Source organism: Erigeron canadensis, chromosome 4 (genome assembly GCF_010389155.1).
Source record: "Erigeron canadensis isolate Cc75 chromosome 4, C_canadensis_v1, whole genome shotgun sequence".
Taxonomy (NCBI): domain Eukaryota; kingdom Viridiplantae; phylum Streptophyta; class Magnoliopsida; order Asterales; family Asteraceae; genus Erigeron; species Erigeron canadensis.
This window is the reverse complement of record NC_057764.1, coordinates 39196282-39210889: the sequence shown is the minus strand read 5'-3', so window position 1 is coordinate 39210889 and position 14608 is coordinate 39196282. Positions and strand designations below refer to the sequence as shown.

The 14608-nt window shown below is 32.2% G+C and overlaps 3 protein-coding genes across 3 annotated transcripts; 2 read left to right on the top strand and 1 right to left on the bottom strand.

The window, feature by feature from the left end:
• Nucleotides 1-2627: 2627 nt before the first annotated feature.
• On the top strand, nt 2628-3341 carry LOC122597575. Its single transcript, XM_043770152.1, has one exon. It carries the CDS (start codon nt 2628-2630, stop codon nt 3339-3341), a length of 714 nt encoding a protein of 237 aa, XP_043626087.1.
• Nucleotides 3342-4897: 1556 nt separating this feature from the next.
• LOC122597574 lies at nt 4898-5599 on the top strand. The gene has a single exon (XM_043770151.1). It carries the CDS (start codon nt 4898-4900, stop codon nt 5597-5599), a length of 702 nt encoding a protein of 233 aa, XP_043626086.1.
• Nucleotides 5600-5681: 82 nt separating this feature from the next.
• Nucleotides 5682-11862, bottom strand: LOC122596761. Its single transcript, XM_043769390.1, has 10 exons — nt 11542-11862; nt 11383-11450; nt 11158-11219; nt 10930-11079; nt 10664-10840; nt 9843-10055; nt 7691-9048; nt 7516-7584; nt 7275-7344; nt 5682-6516 (listed from the first exon to the last, which is right to left on the bottom strand). The coding sequence occupies exons 1-10, from the start codon at nt 11736-11738 to the stop codon at nt 5818-5820; spliced, it is 3063 nt and encodes a 1020-aa protein (XP_043625325.1). The 5' UTR covers nt 11739-11862; the 3' UTR covers nt 5682-5817.
• Nucleotides 11863-14608: the final 2746 nt, after the last annotated feature.

Sequence of the window (14608 nt, the reverse complement as noted above, 5' to 3'; positions counted from 1 at the left end):
GAGAGGTGGACTTTGACCTTAGGGATATTCCTAGGGTTTCGTTCGGTTGCGGTCGTAAGTTTAATGGTGTCTAGCAGATCCTTGGTTAAGACATTGTTCAACGGAGGGTCTCTACATTTGGAATCTTGTTTCCGGAATCTTCAACATCATGAGGGATGTTGTCTACCGCAACAAGGTTAGCTTGTATTTATTTAGGTTACTTATATTGTATGCATGTGGATTTTGGTGAAGGAATATTGAACAGTTCTACAGTTTATTAACACGCTTCCGCTATGTTACTGCTTTAATAAAGTTGTTTTTTTAAAGGTTTTATGAAAATTTTGGTTTGACATTCAAACTGTCGTGTGACATTGTTAATCGGTTAATAAAATGCCAACATACCTTTCATAGCTCCGAAACCTTTCTTCCTGTGTACCTTGATCATGTTCTCATTAACTTTCACTAGAATCTCTTCTGTCGGATTGAAGTAGGAAGTGATTTATGAGGATACACATAGAGTGTCATGCTTGTACTTGTATTCTCGACTTTTGTAAAAGATAAAAAGATACAAAGAAAGAAATGATAAAATTTCAAAATAATTGTGTTTTTTGGTTTTTTTATTAAAGAAATTAAAAAAAAGGAAGTAAAATCGAAAGGATTGTTTATTTGTTTTTTGCTATATACTTTTCCATCTTTTCCTTTTTTAAATCTATTATTATATTCTTATTAAGAATAAACTCGAGAACATAATGGTTGTGGCTAAGTCTATATATACCACGGAATTTTAGTTGGAACTAAATTTTAGACTTGTGTCCAACACTAGACACAAGATTTATGATATTATTACTATAAAATCTTCATATATTTAAGTCATTAAAACTTATAATTTTAGAAATATATGGTTCAAAGTGTTATACTTTGCAAGTTGTTGTACAATAATCACATGTTTGTCACTATCATTATTAGCTGAGGCATATTGATGGAATTGTTTGTTTAAGTCCTTCCACAAGACACATGCTATAATAATTTCTCCATTAGATAATTTTTTGAAACCAGTTGTACTCATAATGTGGTATCATTATGAAAGATAATTAAGAATTAAAATATAAACATACTTGTGATCATGTACTTGACATTGAAGTATATGTCTTTCATGATGCGAGCCCCATAACACGAAGAAACTTATTTTCAATTACCTGTCTTATGATAATTAGATAACATTTAGGATTGTTTTCATATTTTTGATAACAATTAAGACTCTTGATTTGAGTGATAATTATAACGTTAAAAACGTTAATACACAAAACTAATATATATATATATTTATAAAAAGGGAGAAAATTTTGTATCTTTTTCATTGAGAGATAGAATGAATGTTGAATGAAGTTCATATTAATTTGGATTTAGTATTCAAATAACCATTTGGATTTAGAATTCAAATTTTGTAAATCATGTTTTGTTGATCGTCCCATGTTCTATTAATTTGGATCTAGTATTCAAATAACCATTTGTTGTAAATCATGTTCTATGATCGTCCCCTATGAAAATTTTAAAAAAATCTTCTCAAGTAATGGTTAAAAATAGATATAAATTAAGTATTCATGGGTAAAAAGTGTAACTTGTTGATGGAAAACAAAAAAGTGTAAGTTAATGGACTTTTTCTACACAAACTTAGTATATAATAATATATTTGGATAATGATCATTAGGATTTTAATTTGTAGTTGATCTAAATGATGACATAAGCGGAAATCAATTTGATAAAATTAAATGATTTGATTGGTTAATAAGTTATTATTTCAACGGTCTTATACGAGTAATATATATTAAGATAAGATGTTTTAAAAGTTACATATTAAGCTACATCGTTGACTAACTTATAAAAAAAATACACCTTGCCCAAAATATTTTACTTATCAACAATCGTTACGTACCTTGGTTAGCAAAAGTCAGAAATACTCAGACAACACCTTGTACTAATTCAAGTCAATTAATCACAATTATTTAAGTTAACATTCTTTATATATGGTGTAACCTTTTCTCATCATACTACAAAGTACAAACTATGTAAGCACATGCAGTTTCAAATACAAGATATAAGTTATTTAAAGTTATTAGATCCTTTCCAAACACAAATTAGGAATATAACTATATATAGATTGAGAATTATCTTGTGACGATAAATAAAAAAAAAAACAATATTATTCGTTAGTTAGGTAACAACATCTGTTTTATAGTAAGTATATGGTTAAAAGGTTATGTGTTATTGGAAGGTTGTAACACATGTCACTTCAAATATTCTTCAATTCTATTTTAATAATATTGGTTGATAATTATCTACAAAACAGATGATTAATTCTACTTATAAATATGATAGTTTATTTCAAAAAAGATGAGTATGTTCTTTTGCTCGCTAGGTTAATTAAGACCCGTACTATACGTCGTATAAGAGTGAGAAATTTATACGTAAATATCTTATATATGTTTTTTAATTATATTCACTCATAGTACGTTTTAACAGATCGAGTTAGATGGGTTATATATACGTCGTAAGTGAATTTGGTGTGTGGGCGGGTGTATATATATGTGTGCGTGAATTGATGTACGTACGTACGTACGCATCGATCTTGAGTCAGTAGATATTTAATAATGGCTGATCCAAAGTTGTTGTTTGTGTATACCTTGATGTTATTATATTTATTCTACTATGGAGCCGGTAGCATGGAGTATAAAGTGATTAATGATGTCCCCAAAACCCCCGGGAGCATCAGATATACTAACGAGATTGGTATTCCTTACACAAAAGAATTATTACCTAAAGTCACAAACTTCATTTGGTCTACTATCTTCCAACAAAACAACCCAGCAGATCGAAAAAACTTTAACGTTATACAAGTGCTCATAACTAAGCTCCAGAAAGTACCTGCAGGTGTAGTAGCCGTGACGATAGGAAACCAAATGAATATTAGTTCCGATGTTATACAAGAATATAAAGGAGACGTGAAATGGTACTTCACCACTACTGTGTACCACGAAGCAACCCATATTTTTCAATGGACTGGGGAGGGTAAATGCCCCCGTGGTTTGGTGGAAGGCATAGCGGAATATACGCAAATCAAAGCCAACTATGTCCCACCTACAGGCTATACAAAGCCCGGAGATGGGAATAGTTGGGACCAAGGTTATTCTTTCACAGCTCGTTTTCTCGAATATTGTGATGGGCTTGTTCCAGGGTTTGTGGCAAAGCTTAACAACAAGATGAAAAACACTTATGATGTTTCGTTCTTCAAAGAATTAACTGGGAAACCTGTGGAACAACTTTGGACGGAATACAAGGCCAAGTACGGGAAAAAGAATTATTAATTATTCAGTAACATTCACATTCACATGCGCGCAATATATATATAATAGTACGTTAAAAAGCCATCTTGCTTCATCATATATATATTGTATGTGATATGTATTTATATAAAAAAAAATACTGTAAAGTGAATTAAATAAGATCTAAGATCATATATAAATAATACACAAAATGACTTTACATAATATACTATTATGTTTGATGGTTCCACAAACAAATATGACACCGTTTATGTTAAGATATCTGTATTATGAATGCAATGAATATATATGTCTCATATCCCGCGCAATGCAGCGATGATGTTTGTAGCGGCGTGTGGTGGTGTTGCCGTTGACGGGTGGCGGTGGTGGCAGTGGCAAAGGTGACGGTGACTAATGGTGAAGGCGGCAATGATGGTTAATGTAAAAGTCATTGATTTTAAAAGAGATAATGTAATTATTTTAAGGATTAAGAGATTTATGTTGTAAATTATTCCATTAAGTATATATAGACAGAGATGTTTAAATTAATAAATAAAGGAAATGAATATTTTAAATATATCCATTTATTTTTGAGATTTCGAAAGAGATGGTTCTTTAACTTTTTTATAAAATATTATAAATTATAGATAAAATTCTAACAAAATATAATATACAATTATGTATAGTAGATGCTCTATGCCTCCATCTCCAATGTCTTATAAACATAAAATAATGATTTTATTTTTCTAGATAAACTATGTAATGTAATATGATATTATCAACTCTACAACTTCATTTGTAAAACTTTTATCATATCACATAGTTCGTTCACATACGTTGTAATGAATATGTATTATCTCATTTAGTTTTACATAAACTATAAATATGTATTCAACGTACTTCTAACCCGCCAATACTAAAAAGAAAATGTAAAGATGATATAATCGTCATATTTCAACATTTGTTACTTATGTTTGTAAATGTATAATATTTTAATGGTTTTATTAACAGTAGTAAACTTTTTGATAGTTTTATACGTATTTCCTCGCATAACATGCGAGATAAAACTTAACACAATATTGTATTATTTTTCTCTCTTAAGCTTATCTCATTCTTTTTTTGTTTTTTATATGTCATATTTGTTTTCCTTTTTTTGTTTGTTTAGCTGTGTTACATACATGACGTTTCGATTTTAGCCCCCGTTACGGAGCACACAAGCTTTAAAGAAGGTTTGAAGCTACAATTGTTCTCTTTGAGAAACAATGTCATGATTTCTTTCGACCATACAAATGAAGTCATTTTCGATGGAAAGTTTAAAATACGTATACAGTTATGACAAATTTTAAAAATCCGTTGTCAAATTTAAAAGGGAAAGGATTCCCTATAGTCTCTGATCAACTTGACTTGGGAGAACTTTAAGAATCTCCTTCCTATTTAAAACCATAAAGTCAGTCCTTAGGAAAGATGCAACAAACTTTAGATATATAAACAACGTACATTTAGGTAGAATTACTTCGATATAATTCATGTGCATCGGACATATACGTATACGTATATATATATATATGCATATAACAGTTATATGCAAAAGACCTTCCATGGCTCCCAAACCCTTGTTCCTGTGTACCCTGTTAACATTCTCATTAACTTTCGCTAGAATCTCATCCGCCGGATTGAAGTACGAAGTGATTAATGAAGTCCCCAAAACTCCTGGGGGCATCAAGTTCACAGAAAAAATCGGAATTCCGTACACAAAAGAACTATTGCCTACATTGACAAACTTCATATGGTCTACCATCTTGCAACAAAGCAGTACGTCAGATCGAAAGCCCATGGATACTATACAAGTTTACATTAGAGAGTCCACAGATGCTGCAGGTATCAAATGGGGACAGAGCAAAATTAATGTTAGTTCCAATTATTTGGATATCGTCCAAGGGGACTTGAAATGGGACTTTACGTCAGTTATGTACCACGAAATGACCCACGTCTTACAATGGGATGCCGAGGGTAAAACTCCTGTTAATCTTGTAGAAGGTATTGCGGATTTTACAAGGATAAAAGCAAATTACATGCCACCATCCTTTGCAAAGCCTGGGGATGGGGATAAATGGGACCAGGGTTATGCTTTCACAGCCCGTTTTCTGGAATATTGTGACGGGCTCTTTCCAGGATTTGTGGCTAAGCTTAATAACAAGATGAGGAAGACTTACGATGTTTCGTACTTTAAAGAGTTATCAGGGAAACCCGTGGAGCAACTTTGGAAGGAATACAAGACTAAACATGGGAAAAGGAATTAAAAATTAATTTAGAATAAACTTAATTATATATGAACTCATGTAATCCTGTATGTACCGAAGTGATCAAGGATTTGCAGCTTAATTGAAAAAAGTGTATACATATTACACTGCGTTCAATGAAGTTTAGAATAACAACTGATTTCATTGATTAACAAACTGATACAGATACAGCCCACAAACTACTCTACTAAATAGTAAATACTACTCGTAATACATACTCAATGTCCAGCTTTAAACAACTTATTATTATTATTATTATCTCTTTTCAACATCTCCAAGATAGCTTCTGTATTCCTCAAATCTTGGCTCTCTTCTTGCGACTCGTCTTCAACGCCTTGAGAAAAGTCAACGCTCGTGTAAGTGCGAACCCCCGGTCCACGGCCTTCACAATCTTTTGACCTGCCTTGTTGCGCTCGTCTCACTTCCTTTTGGTGTTCGGTTAGTTCTAACCTTTTCCTCTTAGATACATTAGGCCCAGCATCTTTCACTTGGTCATCCAAAAGTGCTACTCTTTTCACACATCGGTTTAATGTTGTGATGACCTTATGTTTCTTCGGAGGACTAATGGCAGCATCTATTCTCGAGTACCTCTTTTTGCAAAGGTTTATTTTGCCACTTTTTGACAGCTTGTCCAAAACAGGAAGTAAGTTTTGAGGGTAGTCTAGCTTGATTTGTTCACCATATGTTAAATTCCAAAAGGTGATGGTTGCGTTAGAGATTGTAGAATTTGGGTGGTCAAGAGTTGCTTCAAGTAGGGTTGCTTGACGTTTTAGAAAGGCTGAGTTAAAGTTTATTGGTGGCCAACAGTTTTGCAAAGATTTGAGGGTAGCGATCCATAACTGATGGAGTTGATAAATTGAGTTTTCGTGTTGTAGTTCAAGATCTGATAGCCATTGAAGCAATGGAACAGATAGAATCTGAATGAACAATAGAAAACAAAGTAAATAATGTCTTAAGATTTCTGATAACCATGTGCACCTTCGTAACAAATGTCTAAATTTATATTTCTTTGTACTATAAAATGATTTTCAAAGTACACACATAGATTGAGGTGGCAATTTCACCAGTTTACTATGCATGGGTGGATTAGGAGTAATTGAGTATATTGTATGTCTAACGGGTCATACACATAAAACTATAGTTTATTAGTTTGTGAATAAAACTTTATAAACCTTCAATATAGTTTCTGTAATCATAGTTGTTTTATTTTTCGGTACTCGTGGTGTCCGGATTATTACCGACTAATCCACCAGGTCCAAGTCAACAACCACAAAAACTCGACCGGGTAAAGCTCTTCAAAAGAGAGACAGGCGTAGCCACACATGGGTGGCAAAAAAAAATATTGTGTACTAGCCAATGTTTGAACATAGGGCCTCCAATTCCCCTATCTTTTAACTAGAATTTGATAAACATTTTGACAACGCTTGATGGTATCTACACAACAAGTCATTACATAACCAATGAAATGCTTTAACATAGTTGTACATTGGTATATTTGAACCAGTAATTATGTGTATAGTTCTTTCTTATTCTAGAACAAAAAAAGTTTTAGATCAACCCGACCAGAGCCATTTTGCCACATCTACTAGTGAACCATGTATTCCCCCACCAATGCACAAACACATGACACATTCATGCATATATAAAATTAACATCATGTAAGAGATATACAAACCTCAACAAATGGAATAATATCTTCATCAAAGTGAAAAGATTCCATGATGCGTACCAATGTGGAAAAGACCCTGAAATTATTTTTCAATCAGATAAATACCAAAATACAGTTGCCCTATCGAGAAACTTAATCAACTATAGATATCTAGTCTTTTATACAATAATCAGACCCAAAAGAACATCAAGCCTGACAACCTACCAAATGAAAGTCACAATCACAGGATGTAGATTTACTAACGCACCTGGAGGTTATATCAAAAATCTGCAGATTTGCTTTTGCTTTTACTTCTCCATATGACACACTTAAAAACCTACACAAATACACCAGGAAAATAAAGTAAAATCGATATCTTTAACTATTGTAAGAAGAGGGCAGATTTTAAGTGTAAAGTTTCCCAGGAATTTTTTTCTGCTGACCTGGCAGCACGATTCAGGCTGGTTTTGGTGCAATGAGATCTCTTATGATCACCAACATCATTATTCTTTCGACATATATCTGATGATGATTTAAGAACATGCTCAAGCACACATGTTACAGCATTTCCACAGAAGAGAAGAAATTCATAATCCCGAAGGTTTTCTGTAAAATCTACCTTGATATAGTTTTCAAGAAACTGATCAAGAATCTGAAACGATTCTTCACAGTACTGGAAAGACATGGATAGGGACTTCCATGATTCAACCACTTGTACAACATCAATATTCTTTTGTACCCCCGATGAGAAAACAACAAAAGGGTAGGCCGATAAACGAGAGATCACAAGATCCAAAGAGTCATCAGGTTCTGATTTACCATTTACGTGATCTTTCAGGGAATTTGCTATAATAATCCAAATATTTAAGCAATCGGGGATCAAGAACTTGTACAATAAACATGTCAACATGTGAAGAATTTCGTAAGAATCATAGGACTCCAGCAACAAAGTTACATAGCGAGATAATTTCTGTGCATAGAAACTATGATCAACTATATCATGAAAGTAGAGTACTATAATATACACCACTGGTGAGACCATGTTTGTTTCCTCATTCATTTGATTCAAGTTTTCAGTGAACTTGGTGTCAAGTTTCATCTTGTAAAGTGGAGACCCCAAAATCGACGGTTGCAACTCCTCAGTAACAATTTCTATTAAGTCAAGAGAAGTTTGACCAATACCACCTTCAGATATCTTCTTTAGACTTGTAATAATGGTATCGATGCATGACTTAACCTCACTAAAAGGAACACTTGATCTTGTAAGATTAGATCGAACTCCTTTCAATGAAGAGCGGAATATTCTTAGAGCAACATCATAGGCCCCGTGACTGATGAATAAAAGAACAAATTGTATAAAACGGTCAAACTGACCTAATTTCCAAGGCATCCATTTGATGGGGTAATGCTTTGCATCAATTTTTGTTGTTAATGCATAGCTATCAATAAGATCCACACAGAAATTCCATGACCACATATTTTTAGTGTCAGGGCCAGCTCGAAAGACCACTTCCAGCATTGGATCTAGAACGATTTTGATGACTGAGGAATAATTAACAACATTGTCGAGTTTGTGGAGCAAATAATTCCATGTATTCATGCAGGATGAGTGAACTGATAAATCGCATTTGCTTGACATGATTCCTATTAGGGGTGTCATTATGAGTTTAATACTTTTAGGTAATCCATTGGCTTCAAAGGTACCATTAATATCTTCATACGCCGGTTCTGTTCCAGCTTCGGTTGTAGAATCATGTACTGGTAGAATGATCAGGGCATCAATCAAAGCTTCCCAGGCAACCTGAAAGAGGAGTATTTGTGTCATTAGATACTCGTGTACAGAGGTGGCAAAATTGGCAGATGAATATGGGTGTTTGTGAAAACGGGTCATTTTGGTGCAGATCAGGACAACAAGGATAGAGTTAGATTGACCCGAAGCATTTACTGTCCTTTTAGAATTTTACAAAAAAATGTATTACAAACAACAATAAGAACTATAATATTAGAGCAAAAGTATTTGAATACACTTTAAGTGACTTCTGACTTGGTTGACCAGTTCCCTATAGGCTTCTCAACATTTATTTTACCTGTTTCAACAGTTATTAACTATTAACAACCCCAATTGACCAATTTTCAAATAAATAGATTTGTGTGGCATTAAAACTGTTCAGAATAGTTGCAAATTTGCCATTTGGTATAAAGGATAGTTGGGAGGGAACCCCCTGATCTCCGGTACCATTTTGGTACCCGCAAATCACCTAGGCACAAACTAAGGATTGAACCCGGGAGTTTTTTATTTGGTAAGCTTTCACGGTATCACATGTGAACCTTGGGCATAGCAGCGGCGATACCGATTGACCTATGTCACTTACAAACTTTTAAATCCCTTTATTCTAAAACATTATAATTATGTAATACTACAGTCCTATAGTTAATGTATTATCCATTTTCAAAATCACATTTTATTCATTAGTGATTACCAAATTCAGAAAATGGACAAACTAGTATTACTGGTCACCCAACCCAACACTTTTTGACCAATATTACAAATTAAATGTTTAGAATTTTTGAACCAACACATATTAGAAAAATTACCTGTGTAGCAATCTTGACTTGTGGGTCACTGTCAGAAAATGTCTTCTCGGGAATTTTAAGAAGCTTATTGACCATATGCCTATTTTTAATGGCATATGGTCCTATTAGACGTGTAAACCATCCCCATGCTTGCATTGCTTGAATCTTCATGCCTTGTCCTAACAGTTCCTCTAATGCAAGGAGTAGTTTACTCTTAACATCCACAACAACTGCCTGTTTAATATAACTTATTCAGTCAAACCAAAGACTAAAAATAAAATAGCCAGAATATGCTTTATTTAACAAGCCCTGCTTTCATGAGAGCTGCAACAAGATATGCATTTTGAAACTGATAATACAACTTCCAAATAATCAGCCAATCAGGATCAAATTAGCCAGTAGTAATTAGATGGTCCATATAAGATAGTGTTTGAATGTGCATTTGCAGCCAAAAGTCGTAGTGATCAATAAATCATATGTTTAGATTAGTTGACATATTTATGAAAATTTGATACATGAAAAAACCAAAGAGGACATTTTCGTTGAACAAAAGAGATGTGCAGTGAGACGGAGTAGAAGTCTTTCAAACCACTGAAAATAGGATTCATCTGTTTATTCGAACATTACAAACTTATTATTGCAACTACAAGTAATCTTAAGCAAACTCTGTTCAATTAAAAACTTGTAACTGATTATTGCGACTACAAGCAATCACTTTCAACAATTTTATAATCAAATTCATAACATAAATTTGCTCAAAAAAGCAAGATTTTCAAATACGCAATCACGCTAGACTAACTTTATTATTCAAAATCTACATATATTACTCTTATTTTATATACCTTGGAAAGAGCTGTAGGAGGGGGGCATATTGTGGATTTAATTTTCACTAAACATCTTTCTGACATATCTTTCTCCCTTTTATCGGCACTAACAAGTCTTCTGTATATGGAAGGAGCCCATAAGCTTGATGTATCTCTCATCTTTTCATTCACTTGAGTCGCCAGTTTCATGACGGCCTGTACCAGTAGCCATTAGAGATAAATAGGAACCGAAATACGCAAATAAAATAAAAGTAAAGATAAATCTTTCTACCAAATTGTCATACCTGCATGGCCTCAAAAGTTGTAGACGAAGATCCAGTAGGATTGTCAAGAGCATGAACTATTGCCCTTACCAAAGATTCAATATGAGCATTTAAGACCGATTCGTTCAACTGTTGGACTGATATGCACCAGACTCCTAAATTACAAACAGACTGCAACAAAAATATGCATGTCAGTACCACTGAAAACAAGTTTATCGTAAACTATCTCAAGCTAAATTCATATTTAACCTTAACGCGAGTGGACAAAATGACCTTCTCCAAAGAACTTAAAACCATATCGGCATCCTCTCCTGTCGTACCCGCACAAACAGGTTATAGTCAAAACTATATCATTACAAACAAACAAAATTTTAAACCAAGCATATGAACATTAAACAAACAAAAACCACAGCGACACCGAAGTAAAGGGGGTGTGTGCCTGTGTGACATTAAACCGATATAAAATCCAACTACCTGATATACCACTAACAATTGATGGATGATAAATCATGAATCCCATACACTTCAAAGCCTGTGCACCTCTGCAATTAACCAAATCCAAACACACACACACACACACATTAAATACAACCATACAACAAAAAAATATATAAAATAATGAAAAAGGCTTACACTTCTTCATCATCATCTGAAATATCATTGACAATCAGTGACAGAAGAGCATGAGATGCATTACTTAGTGACTGAAGTAGTAAAGGGTCAGTAGTTGAGTGTTCTTGAAGTTGTAATAATGTTGAATAAAGATTTGATTTTTCTGATTTTGATTTTAAATTGGAACAAGATAACAAAAGGGCTTTCAATTCATCCATTTGGGTGCTGAAATATACAATCTTTTCTCTTTCAAATTGAGAAATTTTTATGGGTGGATTTGTTCCAGATATAAACCCTAATTTTGATAAACTTCTAATTTTCGCGCCATAAATAAAAAGGAAAAGCTACTACTCTACCCTCACCCAAATAACCGATCCCAATGAATATTTTGAAATACCAAATTCTTATATATATATATATATATATATATATATATATATATATATATTGTAACACTCCAGTGAGAACAATCTTAAAATAAGAACAGTGAGAACACTTAAAAAATATCATTTTGATGCATTAAAAGTCCATAAAACTAACATAATGCGTCACTAATTATCATTATTTAAGTGTATAACAATACATTGGCCTGTAAAAATCAAGAAAATCATGTTTTTTGTTTTGTGCATCCATCTTGGATGCATATTCTTCAAAATAATGCATCCACCAAAAAACGTGATTTTTTCGATTTTGACGGATCAACGTGTTGTTAAACACTTAAATAATGATAATTAGTTAAACACTATGTTAGTTTTATGGACTTTTAATGCATCAAAATGATGTTTTTTAAGTGTTCTCACCGTTCTTATTTTAAAACTGTCTTATTTGATTGACCCCCTATATATATATATATATATAGGGTTGGGTATTGTAAAACAAGTATTAAAGTAAAATAAATAAAACAAGATCTTGACCATTAGAGCGTGGTTAGATTGATGCACGAAGATTCACGAAGCAATTGATGCATAATGATTTTCATGATGCACGGTGATTTTCATTAAAGAAAAATGTATTGTTTTATTTGTTTTACTTTAATACTTGTTTTATTTTACCTAAAACATATATATATATATATATATATATATATATATATATATATATATATATGGGGATGAGAATATAAGGCTGTCGGGTATTTAAGCTTAGGTGTGGAACACTCACATATTATTTTTTTAATCCATAAAGATCATGGAGGCTCATGCACTTATTAATTAAACAAGAAATAATAAAATATTAGTATGTGAGGGGTTCCACACCTAAGCTTAGGTGCCGGACAGCCTTATATTCCCTTTTCCCTATATATATATATATATATACATACTAAGGGCGCGTTTGGTTCACATAATGTTTTGGGAATGAATGAAATCTTTCAAATGAATTGGAATTTGAAGGAATGAAATTTGACGAAATGTTTTTGATTTTTTAAAAATTCAAGTGATGGAAGGAATAAAATTCCTTCCTCCATCCCCAAAGAATGGAGATTCCATCAAATGATAGAATGTTTACATTCCTATGGAATGAGATTACCTCTTCTTCGTGCAACCAAACGCACTAAGGAATGGAATTCAATTCCAATTCCATCAAATTCTATTAACCAAACGCGACCTAAGTATTAGAGAAAATACCCCCATATTGAGAGTTACATGGGAGAAATGTCTAAAATGCTCTCGTGTAATATATTCATATACCACCCTTAAATTATTTAGTACTTTCACTTATACCACCTATTAACATTAATAAATAAATTACACTATCACTCATTTATCTTTGAAAATATTTTTATTAACCCTTTACATCAATAATCTACACCAATCGATTCTTCATCTACCACCAGCAGTCGCCCTTACCTTCAGATCATAGCCGTCACGACCACCACCGTATTGAGCGGATAACGTTCTAGTATATTATAATTTTGATTCTCGATAATATAGTTTTATTTTATTTACGGTAAATTTAAGTTTACATGATTCATCTTTACAATTAATTCATTCTCACAAGTATGGAAAAATAAGACTTAAATTTATCCACTAAAATATCAAAAACATCAAATAAGAAACAACGTTTGAGGCCATGTGGCTATGACAATGTGGTCTAAATAATAAATTTGGATAATGATCATTTATCAAATATTAATACACCTATAGTTTTTAAAAAAAAAAACTTATAGTAAAGAAGAAAAAAAAAACAAAAAAGATTAAAAAGGCAAAGGTTGTATTATGAAAGGAAAATGAAAATGAATAGCTTCCTAAACATTAGCCTAACAATTATTCTAAAACCTTATAAATTTGACAAGCTGATTCCACTTAATTTCTTTCTTAATTTCTCCACTTAAATTTTCACATGTCACATCCAATAAATTAGGAAGATTTTTAGGCTAATAAATTAGGAGGATTAATCATTACCCTTTATGAAAAGTACAACACTTATTAGAAAAGGAAAATGATTTATCCTCCCACAAAATTAGCCTAAAAATTCTCCTAATAGCTTTAAATTGTGGATACCACTAGTTTTTTATTCTTAATCTCACCCCTGATTTTCCACATGTCCTCATCTAAAAGTTAAGAAGAATTTAGGCTATTGTATTAGGAGGATTAATCATTTCCCAAATATTAGAAAGGGAAATTTCATATATGTCATTGGTAAGTCACAAAATATCATATTTGCCCAATTAAATTTTGAAATATCATATATGTCATTTATAATTTAACAATATATCAAATATGTCATTATTGAATAATAAAGTATCATATATGTCATTCCTAATCTATCAATATATCAAATATGTCATTGTTAAGTAAAAATAAAATATCTCCAAAAATTTTTAAATATTATATATTTTGCTGTTAATATTGAAATACATCAAATATGTCATTGAAATATATCCAATATCCCCGATTAAACTAATATAGTCAAAATTAAAACATAAAAAAACTTTAAAATTATTAATAAAATACCTAAAAATCACAGTTACACACATTTTTTTCTCTTTGCTTTTATAATTCAATCCATGTTTATTCCTCTAACTGTGTAAATTTTATTCAATGTTATCGACAAGATTAATTTTATTGATATTTTTAAATCCGTTATT

Coding starts and splice junctions, on each gene's coding strand:
- LOC122597575 (XM_043770152.1), top strand. CDS start 2,628: ATGGCTGATCCAAAGTTGTTGTTTGTGTATACCTTGATGTTATTATAT.
- LOC122597574 (XM_043770151.1), top strand. CDS start 4,898: ATGGCTCCCAAACCCTTGTTCCTGTGTACCCTGTTAACATTCTCATTA.
- LOC122596761 (XM_043769390.1), bottom strand. CDS start 11,738: ATGGATGAATTGAAAGCCCTTTTGTTATCTTGTTCCAATTTAAAATCA. Junction 7,345..7,515: donor ATTTTTGATATAACCTCCAG/GTGCGTTAGTAA, acceptor AAATAATTTCAG/GGTCTTTTCCACATTGGTAC. Junction 6,517..7,274: donor ATATTATTCCATTTGTTGAG/GTTTGTATATCT, acceptor TTGTTCATTCAG/ATTCTATCTGTTCCATTGCT.